This window comes from Camelus dromedarius, chromosome 35 (assembly GCF_036321535.1).
Source record: "Camelus dromedarius isolate mCamDro1 chromosome 35, mCamDro1.pat, whole genome shotgun sequence".
Classification (NCBI taxonomy): domain Eukaryota; kingdom Metazoa; phylum Chordata; class Mammalia; order Artiodactyla; family Camelidae; genus Camelus; species Camelus dromedarius.
The window spans coordinates 15,949,495-15,963,202 of record NC_087470.1 but is presented as its reverse complement, the minus strand read 5'-3'; the positions used below and the strand labels follow the sequence as shown (position 1 = coordinate 15,963,202).

The window sequence follows — 13,708 nt, the reverse complement described above, 5'->3', positions numbered from 1 at the left end:
ATACGTCTTTCTTCAATAGAAGCAGAAAAAGTATTGGACACAACTGAACAAACATTCATAACATAATCTCTCAGGAAACTAGGAATAACAGGGAACTTCCTGGATTGCATAAAAGTCATCAGTGAAAAATTCAAGTTAATATCTCACTTAATGGTGAAAGACTAAAAGCCTTCCCCTCAGATCAGGAACAAGAAAAAGGCGTCCACTCTCACTGCATCTGTGCAGCATGACACTGTAGACTCTAGCCATTCCAACAAGATCAGGCAAGAAACATCAGAAAGAAGAAATGCTGTCTGTCTGTCCGTGACAGGATGGTCCCACAGAAAATCCTAAGTATTTCATAAAGCAACTCTGATGAACCAACAAATGAACTGAACAAAACAGCAGGATACAGCCTGCAGATACGCAATATGCAGACATTTGCTGGGAATCGAAACAATCTGACAGACCAAATGATTTCTTTAAAAATTCCATTTATGACAGCACCAAGAAACCGCACAGAACACTGAGGAATGAATTCAGCAGAAAACATGTAAGACCTTTAAGCCGAAAAATGCAAACAAACAAACAAACATGGTGAGTGTTTTTTAAACCTAAATAAATGGAGAAAGACACCATTTTCAGGCATTAGAAGACGTGATGCTTAATGTCCCTTCTCACCAGCTGACCCGCAGATACACTGCCACTCCAATCAGAGGCCAGGGTTATTTTTAGAAAAATGACATGCTGATGCGGATTTTCAAAAAAATTTTGGAAGTGAAAAGGACCCAGAACACCCAGAACAATCTCGACAGAGAATTAAGATAAAGCATTTCTACTACTTGAGATTATTACTAAACTTGCTGCAGAGGTGCAGAAGTGAAAAAGCGGGGCCCTGGCATGAGCACGAACAGATCAATGGAAGAAGACAGCGCAGCTAAGAGGAAATATAAACTATCTGGATCAAATCCCCAAAGAGCCAGACAGATCTTCACTGGGGCAAATATGCCCAAATAAATTTGGACTTAGTTTGGGGACAATTTCAAATTACTTAAGTCTTGCTAAAACCAAAGAAACAAATTTAGCAACACACATAGGAGCTAATGCCAGATGAAGAAGCCCTAAGGCAGAAAACTGAATGAAACCAACAACAAGGCAGATAGATATAGTCAATCGTCTTTTAAGTCCCCAGAATGTTTCCGTAAAAACACTCCTGCCTGTAACTTCTAAATTGTTTTTATTATGATGCTAGACATTTATAATGTTATCATATTAGCAACAAGCCAGAAAGCATCAATCTTTGTTTTGCCCTATGAAACCAAAAAGAGACTATTTTATGCCAAGAAAAGAAGGAAAGAAAAGAGGAGGAGGGGAATGGGAAAGAAGGGAAGGGGGAAAAAAAAGAAAGGAAGAAAGACAGGTATATAGCAAAACAAAACAAAACAAAAACCCAAGTGACAGAAAGTCACAGGGAAGAATGTTCCCAGAGCAACGTAATATAAGCACATTAAGTTCTAAAGGAGCCAACAGAGCTAACACAATTGCAGACCTTTCTCACTGAAAGCTTCACGATTGGACAGTTTCATTTTCAATTCTGCGTTTCTATTTAACAAGCAGATGGGAAGCTGGCCCTCAGCGTTACAAGCGACGTAAGAAAACCGCGCGAACGCCTCTACGAGACCATCCTGGAGGACGACCGCGCGTGGCACGTCCTCTCCCTGCTCCCGGCTTCTAGGCTTCAACGCACGTTCCCGCTCCTCCCGCACAGAAATGACATCAGCTGAGGGTCTGTGACTATTTACAAGTTTAAATATTGGTAGGAGGCTAAAAGGTACAGCAGGCAGTAGGTAAACTGTGATTAGTAAAGATTAATAAAAAGTCTTAGAAAAATAATGTGACCTTCTATTCTTGGTGCCCCCCTAATTTAAGTCTCATTTCCAAAGTAAAGAAAAAAACCTGTCCTAGGAATGGGATGTTTTTCAAATGAAAACACCTTGCCATATATAAACAGACAATTTAAACCGTATTTCAGGACGCTGAGCGAGTACAAATTAAGAAACCACCCCTCCGTCAGTTTCACCGGGCACAACGTGATGGACGCTGACCTGAAGGCGTTACCTGTAGTTTTAGTAGGAGATTTTCACACTCATCATGATGTAAATTATTTCATATTCCAAATATGTTAAAGTGCTGTTTTTAACAAAGTGTTCGGAGTCCCTGAACAGTAATCTGAGATGGGAAAGTTTGCCACAGATTTACTGAACATGAAAACGATGTTAAACATAAGGTAAAAGAGAGACTAAATTAAAGTGTGGCTGGGAATTACAGGGTAATCTCCATCCTGAGCACAGATACGACGTGCTGGGCATCAAGCAAGATGAAAAGAGCGAACACACGGCACGGATCAAGTTTAACATCCAGGACGAGTCACAGTAACGTGGAGAGAACTTTGCCCAATTGTGATTAAATTACTTCGCAACAGCCAACAAGGCCGGATAAATGGGAAAACTGTCTTTCTTAATACGGTTACAGAATGCTCGATTTCAAAGCGTTTCATAAAAACAGGAACTCTACTAAATCCTTACCATTTACTGTTTGATGTCATTTGATACAGTTTCAGTTCTATTGTCGAGTTCCCTACATGTGTCGGGGGGGCGGTGGGGGTAACGCATTTCACAAATATCTAAGGTGCTTACCTACACACTGAGCATGTTCTTTTTTTTTTTCTCTTTTTTCTCACCTCACATAACATACCTTAGCTAGTCTTTTGGAAGATTCACAATTATGGCCTGTACATGGCTTGGGTCCTTTGTCAGTGTCTACAGAGGAAACTGAGAAAATATGATATATTTTATCATGGGTCTAGGTACCACACCACAATATTTAAATCAGCTTTTGAAATATAAAACAGATCGTATGTCTAATATTTCTATTCCACTAAAAATAAAGCTATTTTTCTAATGTTACATCACTCTTTTCAGCTAAAACCTAAGTCAAAAATTATTTATACAAATCAGGAAAACCTCACCATCACAGTGAAGTTAAGAATTAAGCAACCACGTTGACAGTATTTGGCAACTGTAACAATGGAATTATTTTGACTTCTATATCATATTTATGTATATGTATGTATAAATGTGTGTATTCACTCAATATTCGACTTAACTCTACCCATATTAATACAGTGTCTATCATTTGACCAACTCACTCAATTCTTAATCTCTGCAAAGAGATAAACCATTATAACACCGGGGGGAGGAGGAGGTCAGACTTCAGTCGCGGCCATGGCAACCACAATCGTGAACACATTCGTATGTGCACGCGTGTATACACCTATTCACTCCACAGGTAATTACTGAGCACCTACTGCATACTAGGAGCCAAGCTAGGAGCCCGAGATACACAAGCGGTCAAAGTCTGCAAACTCCCGGACTTTCTGAAAACTGTGTTCTAATGCAGAAAATCAGAATAAACAGTAACACACAGAAACAATAACCCATGATCACCGCAGAGACACACTGTAGGGTGAGGTGCTACGTCCTAGAAAAGAGAGAGAAGGGAAGACAGCTGTCACCTGCAAACTGTCCTTGGAGAGCGAGAGGGCAATGAAGACTTCCCAACACGCACACAAGCTGAGGGGTCCACCACCTCTGCACCTGCCTGCGGGAGCTGCTCGGGGGGGCCCTGCAGGGCAGGGAAAGGCCACGAGACGGCCGTGCGGGGCAGAGGAAGAACACGGGCCTCGACAGAGGGAGGCACGCGGACAACACGGAAGAGCTGCCAGCACTGTGAGACTGGGTCCTAACGGCAACTGCTCTACACGTGATTTAAGAGCCTCATATGCTTGAGGAAAAACAATTCGTCCGAGAGCCAGTGTTACCGCAACTCTGGCTTGTCACTCTACGCTCTGCTCGCTACATGATTTGAGAAATCGGTTATCTGGGGGCACACAATGTATAGAGTGGCAGTTTACGCCACCAAACAACAGAAAGGTGGGAACAGAGCTGTGAAAGGAGAGCGTGCTACTGGATAGAGGTTAGGCGGGGAGAGGTTCAGACTAGAGTGCTCTAAAATGAGGGTGCTCAGTGTAATTCCCTCGCCAGCAACAGGGAAAATCACTACAGAGTACACACAAAAGGAAATGAGAGAGACCGAAACATTTAACTACAAAAAAGACCGTAATGAAGCAAATGAGGAACAAAGCTGCTGTAAAGCACAAAGAAAACAAACAGCAAGACGGCACAGGTGAGCCCATGATCCTTTTAACATAAATGGATGAAATTCCAAATGAAAAGACCGAGATTTCAGAATGAGTCAAAAACAGAATCCAACTGTATGCTGTCTACAGGACTCACTTTAAATACAAAACCAAAAATATATTGCAAATAAAAGGACGGGAAAAGATACTGCATGCAAACAGTAACTAAAGCAGAGCAACAGACAAAGGAGGACACTGTAAATTGATAAAAGGTTCAACGCAGCAAGAATCTGCAACCATTATCAACACTTGCAGACCGAATACAAGACAATAAAAAGGCTTGAAACAAAAAGCCAACAGAACTCAGAATAGAAATACGCAGCTCGACAGTAACACCTGGACACTCCGATACCTCACGATGATGGACAGAACAGTCAAACTGAAGACAAGGAAATAGAGGACTTCGCAAACAGCTGGTTTCAAGCGTGAGGTCTAGCCACAATCAAGAATCAACACCAATCCTCTCAAACGCTTCCAGAAAGCTGAAGAGGAGGAAACACTTTTAAACTCATCTGTTGAAGCCAGCATCATCCGGACACAAAAGCCAGACCAAGACACGATGAGGAGACTACAGATTAATATCCCAGATGAACACAGATGCAAAAGCCCTCAACGAGACACCAACAAACCACACCCAGGGGCTAATTAGCAGGATTGCGCACCATGACCAAGCAGGACTCACTGCCAGAACAGTGATGGGGCAGCAACAGAACAAAACCCATTACTGTGACTTAGAGCATACACATGAAAAAGAATGAAAGGGAAAAAGCCCACAGGAACATCTCGTCCGATGCAGAAAAAGCATTTTACAAAATTTAACATCCTTTCATGAAACAAAGCTAGGAAACACAGAAATCGGAGGGAAATAACACAACCTTAAAAAAAGCCATCTATTAAAATTCCACAGTGAACACGACAGTCAGTGGTGAAAACCTGAAAGCTTCTCCTCTAAAATGAACCAGCAAGAACGTGCACTGTGCCATTTCTTCCCAACACAGGAATGGGCGGCCCAGCCGGGGTCTCACGGCCAGGAAAGGATGTCGGGAGTACCCAAGTCGGAAAGGAAGGCGTGAGCTCATTTCTGCTCCCAGGTAACGTGACCGCACGCGTAGGCACTAGGATTCCACCAGAAACGTGTAGACTGACACTCTATGAGAGCTCCCAGGACTTGACAACGTGTCTTTAGAAGCAGCCTTGCATTCTCAGTGTGCCCCCTTGAAGGAGGTGCATTCACTTACCTGAAAACGTGAAGAACAGCTCATTTTGCAGACCGGCTCTCTGCATCTTAACGCGATGGCACTCAGACTTCAGCAGGGAAACTTCACAGGAAAGGTCAAGAACCAGTTTGCTTAAAATCTGAAGCAGTTTCTTCTCAAAAGAAATGTTATAAATACTATTGCAGGGGGCCGCGTGGTACCGGGCCGTGAACTGGTAGTAGCTATGGGGCTCCCGGTAAGCTGAAAGACAGGGGCCACAGGACAACAGTCAGGGTTATTCTGGCAACGCAAACATACCGATATACCGCAGCCATTCGAGAGAAGTCACTATTTGGAATAAATTCACCGTGCAGCTGGCCCCTGAACAACCCACGGTCAGGAACGCCCACCCCCAGCTCGGCTGAAAGCGTGCACCTGACTCCTACAGGGCCCCCTTGCCCGGGTTCCTCTGCGCCCAGGGTTCCGCATCCAGCAAGGCACGTCACGTGACCCTGAAGAACGGCCACGTCCAACCGGAGCCACACAGTTCAAGTTCACGTTGTCCAAGGGCCAGCTGTGTACGGCTGTGTGTACAACTGCATATATTCTCTTTTGTTTGGTCGGCTTTGTTTTGTTTTTTTTTAATATGTTTTTACTGAAGCATAGTCAGTTTACAACGTGTTGATTTCTGGTGCTCAGCACAGTGCTCCAGTCATACATGAACAGACATATATTTGTTTTCACATTCTTTTTAACCGTAAGTTACTAAAAGATATTGAGTACAGTTCCCTGTGCTGTACAATGTAAACTTATTTATCTAACATTCTTTTTAATTTAACACTTACTTAGCAATTACTAAGTGACAAACACTTTAGGCACTTCACAAATGGTAACTCATTTAAATCTCCTAAAATTATTACAGATCGGACCTTCACATCTATCGCGAGGAAACTGAGAGACACAGGGGTGAGGTCACACGCCTCACGCCTATGCTCTGAAAAGGAATATACGTATGTGCATGTGTGACTGAAGCACTGTGCTGGGCACCAGAAACTGACACAGCATTGTCAACTGACTACACTTCAATAAAAATATATATAAACAAACAAAAAAACCTAAAACAAAAACAAAAACAGCAAACAAGGTTAAAAATGTAATGATACGTTTGGAGACCAGGTGATGCATTCTCACTCGGCACAGAGCGAAATCAGAAACAGAACGGTACGAGGGGCAGGGGGCGAGCCCGGACACGCAGCGTGAAACGGAAGGAGCGCCAGAAGGAGAGCAGAGAGGGCAGGGCCGGAGGCAACTGAGGGGCAAATGGAAAGCACTCTGCAAGCTGGACAAAGAATCCTATCACCGCACCACAAAGGTCCACGGGCCTGTCAATACGCACGCTGAAAAGAAGTGTCACACTGAGACACAGACGGTAAAACCCAACACGCGTTTCCCGAGACACCCCGCGGCACCTGCGCGTGCACGCCGATCCGCACGTCGATCGTGTCGTGACTGATCACACCGAAGCCCGTGACGGATCCACATGCGGCACACAGAGGAGGAGCCCTGGCAGATGGGGCTGGAAGCTGGGGCAAGCAAGGCTCATGGCAAAGCCGGAGCACAGAGCACGTGCTCCTCTGCTCAGGGGATTGGAAAAACCCCTTTTCTCTCCGGAAATCTGGCACGTTATCAAGCTATCAGCTTTGACAGAAAGGAGTCTGAATATAAGGCAAAATATTGGCAAAATGCCCTCAAACCTGTCTCGGATGCATCCGCCTCTGAGAGAGCCCCAATCTCCGGGGGACGCTCCCCACACACAGCAGCCCAGGGCCAGCCACAGCGGGACGAGGGTCACAGAACAGCGGCATGGGAGGGAACGCGGCAGGCTGGAGGCCGCCGAGGGGACGGGCCCGTGGCCGGCAGGCGTTTCCGCACACTGCCTGGCACGGCTCCCCGCGGGACAAAACTGCTCCCCAGTCGAGGGGCCGCCCCTCACCGCGGGGCGTCTGCGGCTTCTGCCAGGCAGAGGGAACCTGCGTGAGCTGGAACCTCGGTGCCGAGTCTCTCCGGCTCCCCGGACAGACACAGAAGCCTACAGGGGCTGTTCTCAAGGTCTGGCTCTAGGGTCCCTTTACATCCTTGAAAATGACCGACGGCCGCCAAAGACCTTCCACGCAGGCTGCATCTAACAATACCTGCAGTGTTCGAAACTCAACCTGGGAAACTTTTTAAATGTTTATTAGTTCATTTTAAAATGAGAAAAGCCCATGAGACATAAAGAACCATGAAGGAACAGACCTTCAGGCACTGGAACACGCTTTCCGGTCAGGGGCAAGAGCGACACCGCTTTATGCTTTGGGAAGCTCTGTCCCGTGCGGCTCGGGGGGAGGCAGCCGGCCCCCCGCTCCTGGGCGCCCAGTGACAGGCGAGGCGTGGCCCCTCAGACACGTGCAGCTGGCTGGAGGACTGTTCCACAGCGGTTCACCCACCAAAACTGAAAATCTCAACACAGTGGAAACAGTGAATTATATCACAGTATAGTTACGGAAATAGCGTTCACCTTACTGACCCCTCGGGAAGGACTCAGGGTCCCCCAGGAGCCCAGGGACTACACCTTGAAAACTACTCATCTATATTCGGTTAGAGTATTTGCTCTTACTAGAAACTGACAAGAACACAACTTAGAAAAATAGGGTAAAAAAAAGCACAGAAAACCTCAACAGGAGTAATAAACACAGGAAAAGCTGCTCTAAGGGAAACGCAATCCTAACAGTGGCACAGAATTTTACACCTGTTTTCATGTGTACTGCTGGATGAACAGACAGAGAATTTATGTAAAGTTTACACACTCACACAAAACACCCACTCCATGCCTGTTTCCTCATCTCTACAGGGAGGAGAACTACCCTGCCTATTAAATAAGGTAAGTAATAAACAGAGCACTTCAAAAAATAAAAAAAAAAAAGCCTTGCAAAAATAAGCAGTGCATGCGTTTTGCTGTTTTTACTATAATTACACGTGAAACAGCCAGCATCGCCTGGTGAGCCTGGCCCCTGGTAAATGCTCAGTAAATATCAGCAATCATTTTCATTACTATAAACCAGCATTCACGTCATGCAATTACATTTGTGAACACACGAGTGTCCCCTTATGAGAGATTCCAAGGCGTATTCGTTATGAACTACATGAAATAACATACATCCACGTCTGTATCATGCATTACAGAAAAAACCACGTGACAAAAATGAAGTGTGACTGATGACAAAGTTTAAACAGCTTATTTGCCTCCCAAAGTTAACACAACTTGTCACAAAAATGACGTCTTTCTTCGGATGTCTGGGGTGGTGTGTGTCAGTGACCCGGGACGCTCGGGAAACCACTCACAGTTCCGCCACCCGCTCTGCATCCAGCTGCGACAACAACGCCTGTCAGCTTCCTACTGCTACTGTAAGAAACTGCCACAAACTCAGTGGCTTAAAAGATCACAGACTGACTGTCTTCCAGTTCTGGGGATCAGAGGTCCGAAACGAGTCTTACAAGGCTAGCATCAAGGTGCATCCTTCTGGAAGCCCCAGGGGTGAACCCACTTCTTTGCCACCTCCAGGTTCCAAGACGTCCTGCGTCCCTTGGCTTGGGGCCCCCTCCTCCGTCTTCAGAGGAAGCCACTCCAGCCTCCCCTTGCACGGCCACGCTTCCCTTCCTGCCTCGGGCCCTCCCGCCTCTTACACTGGGCCCGCCCGGGTGACTCAGCGTAGGCTCCCCTCCTCAGGATCCTTGACCTCACTGTCTCTGCAAGCCCCTTCTGCCCTGGCAGGGCCACGCATTCAGGGCTGCTGGCGGGTAGACACGGCCATCCCTGAGGACCCTTCCTCGTCTACCACACGCGGGTCCCACCAGGGGCACAGAACTCTGCTTCGGGCTGTCCTGGCCGCTCCACTAGCAACTCAGCTCTCCAGTCTCAAACCTCAACTTGTCAAACTGCTTGTAGAAAAGGGTTCTGCAGACAGTGGCCATTCCTGCCCCTGCATGGGGGGGGATGGCAGTGCACCATCAAAGACATGCAGACTTTAAAAGCAGTGCAGACTACGGTATCAGCACCTCAATCTGAAAACAGGACTCCACACTGCTCTGTTTTTATGCATTGTCTTAAACTGACCCTTGCAAGCCAGTCCTCCCCTGAAGAGAAAAACGGGCTTCCCTAACCACGAACCCCTTACAGAGCACTCTGCAAGATGCAGGCAGCCAGTGACTCTTCTTTAATTAAAAGAGACTAAAAACAACAGACCCCCTTTAATACAAGCCTGTTAAAATGTGCAAATATTTGAAAACATTAAGAAATGTTAAAAAAGCAAGCGGCAGCGCTTCTCACCGTAGATGACGTACTTCAGCGGCAGGTTTCTGACCACCGCCTCCACAGTCGGCTTGTACTGCAGGAAACACGTGTACACGCCGCTCATGCTCTCCTCGAAGTTCTGGAACACCAGGCTCCCCGTGGATGTGATCTGCGTGGTGCTGTTCTCTAGTACAGGGACAAGGAACGGCCATCAGCTGCTTAGGTTACGTAAGAATGGAGACAAAAACCCAAAATATTCTCTAAACAGAGAAAGTCCTTCCAAATTGACTTGCAGAATCATTAAAGGAGTTGGGGACGGAGTCGTGACGTGTGGCATTTGTTGACGGTGGGTCCCAGGACGAACTTCTTAGGGTCAGGATTTCACTAACCGGAGATCATCAAGTGTGTGGCTGTCCAGGCGCTGGGACTAACAAGTCCACGTGCACAACGTGCTCCTGACCGGCTCACGGGGCCGGAATGGGCACCACCGGATACTCGTGCATGTATGAAATAACACTGATTCTAACATAGATCTACAAAGTAATCGGATACACACATGTATATATACTTATTGGGGAGTTACGTTTTCAGCTAATGTACAAACTATGAAAGGGAGGGAACAAGGTACCCACAACAAAGGCTACCTCAACACAGTCACCGGCAACCGGGGATTTCTCGTCATTACACACGGCACTAAGGAATACCCGGGCTACAGCCCTCGGGGCTGCAGAAGGCAGACGAGAGGTGGTAGGGGCACGGGGACTGCCCAAAGCCACACAGTCAGACCCGCGGCGCTGGGCGTCAGCGCTGGACGGAAGAGCCCTTTCCACGTCAACGTGCTCCGTGACTTAGGCATCACGCTAGGAGAAGGCGACGACGTGGGACGCAAAAGCGGCCTGATTTAGAAGCATGAAGACCTGGATCTGAGGTACACGTTTCTTTCTCACAAACTGTGTAACCCTGGGGTAATCACTAAATCTTTCTGAAGTCTAGCTCCTTCGTCTGTAAAACAAAGAATCCTAATAGACGATAACGTGTCTCATAGAATTGTCTCCATGTAACAAACGCAATGAATGTTAAAATACTTGAAAAAGCTATAAATCATTAAGCTTAAATTCAAGTTGTTAATTCTGAAAGTGCCATGGTTTTCCATCAGAAAAAATTGTTAGTTATTAAAAGTCACTCAATAAACTACTCTTTATAATTGAAAGTATTAGTAAATAATTGCTTTTCTTTTTCAATTTTAAGAAAATGATTTATTGCTTAAGAATCTCAGGTTGAAATTCACTTTGAAGTTTATTTCTGCAAGACAAAACAGAAGATGAATGTTCTTAGTGATGAAATGTTCGTTATTAATTTTTTCACGAACGATTTGTTGGGTTTCTAGCACATGGAAGCCCCTGTTTCAGATGCTGAAGGAGAAATGAACAGATGGCACACCCACCCTCAGGGAACTTACACAGAGCCTGGTGCCTTGATGACTCCCTTTTCTACGCCCCGGACGAAGCCGAGAAATGCGATACATGTTTAGAACGCATTTCTATTGCGTTGCCCATTTCTTCATGAGTATCTTTTGGTGAAAGATTACATATTTATCAATAACATGCCTCTTTTTTAGAACAGAGTAGGAGGTTTTCAAGTGTTTGCAGACACAGAAAGAAACATTGCAGTAACGCGATAAAAGGTGCCACAAACTGTAAAGAAGGTTGAGAATATCACGTAAGCATCGAGGCTACGCATTCCTTGGCGATAATCTGCAACAGAAATTTCCCAAACCGGAAGCACCACCCAGGAAGCGTATTAATATACATCTCAGTGCCTACCTCAGTGTTAAATATTACCACAGCCAGAACCTCTAGCAGCATGTACTTCGTAAGAACACACCCTCTGGCCACTTCTTATTTTAAAAAGCTTAAACGTGGCACACTTTGAAGAGATGCCCAGAGGGCTTCACAGCCAAGAGAGGAACCCACTTAACAAATCAGATCTTTAAATAACTCAGTTTAACTGGGAATTTCAGGATGCCAAGGTTTAACAGTATTAAAAAAAAAAGGTGTTCATCTCAAAGCATAAAAACACTTATCTCAATTCTACGGTCTCATTCAAGAAGTCCAACACTAACAGCAAATTAAGAAGCACACAGGAAGGCTAGGAATGGCACATTTCCCAAATACCAAGCAATGCTCGAGGTCAGACTTTTAAATGAGACGGATGTCAGAAGTCTGAGTTAGTTTAAAATAACTGTGAATAATGTATTAAAGAATGCAGTGGAAAATGTAGAAAGCACGCAAGATGAGACAGGAGATTTCAGCACAGACTGAAACTATAAGAAAGAATTAAATGGAAACGTTAGAACTAAAAACAAAACAAAATGAACAGAAACTATAAAAAATACAGTAACACAGATGGAGCCTTGCTTCAATGGGCTCATAAATTAAGAAAAGAATCAACGAACTTGAAGACAGGTCAAAAGAAATTCACCCAACCAGAATCAGAAAGAGGAAAAACAAAATAACAACAGAAAAGAAGAAAGAATCCAAGATCCGTGGAACAATATCTAACAGTGTCACCCACGTGTGACAGGGATCTCAGAAGGAGCAGATGGACAGGACGGAGCAGAACTGTCTCAAGATACAACGGCAGAGAATTTTCCCAAAAGCAATGACAAACCCAAACTACAGACCCAAGACGCTTATAGAACATAAGCAGAATAATACAAATAACAAAAAAACAAAAAAACAATCATTTAATATCCAAATCACTGAAAACAGAAGGCCAAGAGAAAATCCTGACATTAATCAGAAAAGAAAAAAGCACAGTGCCCCGAGAGAGCCAGGGATGAGGTTACAGCAGCCTTCTCATGAGAAACTCTCCAAGCCAAAAGAACACAGGGGGTCACCTTTAGCATGTTGAAAGAAAAAAACCTGCCAACCCAGAATTCTACAACCAGCAAAAGAAAAAGATGAGCAAATTTGACCCAAAGCAGACAGAAGAAAGGAAATAATAAAGGTGAATGCAGAAATCAACGAAACTGAAAACAGAAAAATACCAGAGGAAAATAAATCAAACCAAAAGCTGGTCCCTTGAAAAACGGATAAAACTGTTAGCCAGAGACCAAAGCGAAAGAGAAGAGACACGACCAACAGCAGGAGTGAATGAGGGCACATCAGAGAGGTCCTGAACATACCGAAAAGACAGCAAGAAGGTAGCACAAACCGCGTTACACGTTAATTCACCAAGTCCAAGAAAATCAAAGCTGGACAGATTCCTTAAAGGACACAAAGCACGAAAACTCACAAAACGGCGTGAAGGAAAAACCCGGTGGCTTCCTCATTTAGGTTATTACCTGTGAAGTCTGAGGCCAGACTCCAAAGGCACATGACCTCATTCTCTCCACGCCTCTACTTTTCATGGAGGACATGGCTGTACTTACCGCAAAGAATTGCTATGAAATTTAAATGATGAGTATGTGCAAATTGCTCAGAACAGTGGCTGCCGTATGATTCAATTTAGATGTGTTTACTGTTTTTATAAAATTCAAAATAAAAATGAAATAAAAATACGTTCTTGTGGAATACATAATACATACAGATCTATATTTATATCCATAAATACGTGCATTTACTCTATGCGTGAACACACACACAGATACAGATATGCATTTACACACACACAAACACATCTATGACACAGGTCACAGAAACGTGCTTGTGTACTCATGAACATAGTAAATGCACGTATGTGTATATAATGTGTTTATATGTAGCATTATATATAAACACATTAATTATATATAACATATATAATGTGTATCATGTGTTTAACGCACGTAGTAAACGCATTAAAAAAAAAAAGCTACGGAATAGCATTGTGAAAGGGCGGCACAGGGCTTCCCTGGCAGGCGCCTGGGCTCAGGAGAACGGGGGCTTTGGACACGAGAAGGTT

At 44.7% G+C, this 13,708-nt stretch overlaps 1 protein-coding gene across 10 annotated transcripts in view; it reads right to left on the bottom strand.

The window, feature by feature from the left end:
• Window positions 1-13,708, bottom strand: part of ZPBP (zona pellucida binding protein) — a 47,664-nt gene that overhangs the window by 19,835 nt on the left and 14,121 nt on the right. For 8 of the 10 annotated variants that reach the window (XR_010379126.1, XM_064482363.1, XM_064482362.1 and 5 more), the window contains 3 exons: window positions 9,800-9,949; window positions 5,476-5,694; window positions 2,734-2,810 (listed from right to left, as the gene is read on the bottom strand). Coding sequence is in view for 9 of the 10 variants with exons in the window: in XM_064482363.1 (XP_064338433.1) it covers window positions 2,734-2,810; window positions 5,476-5,694; window positions 9,800-9,949 (446 nt within the window). In the remaining variant the exon portion in view is untranslated. The remainder of the gene's footprint in view (window positions 1-2,733; window positions 2,811-5,475; window positions 5,695-9,799; window positions 9,950-13,708) is intronic. The other 2 variants (XM_064482370.1, XM_064482369.1) reach the window with 1 other exon arrangement.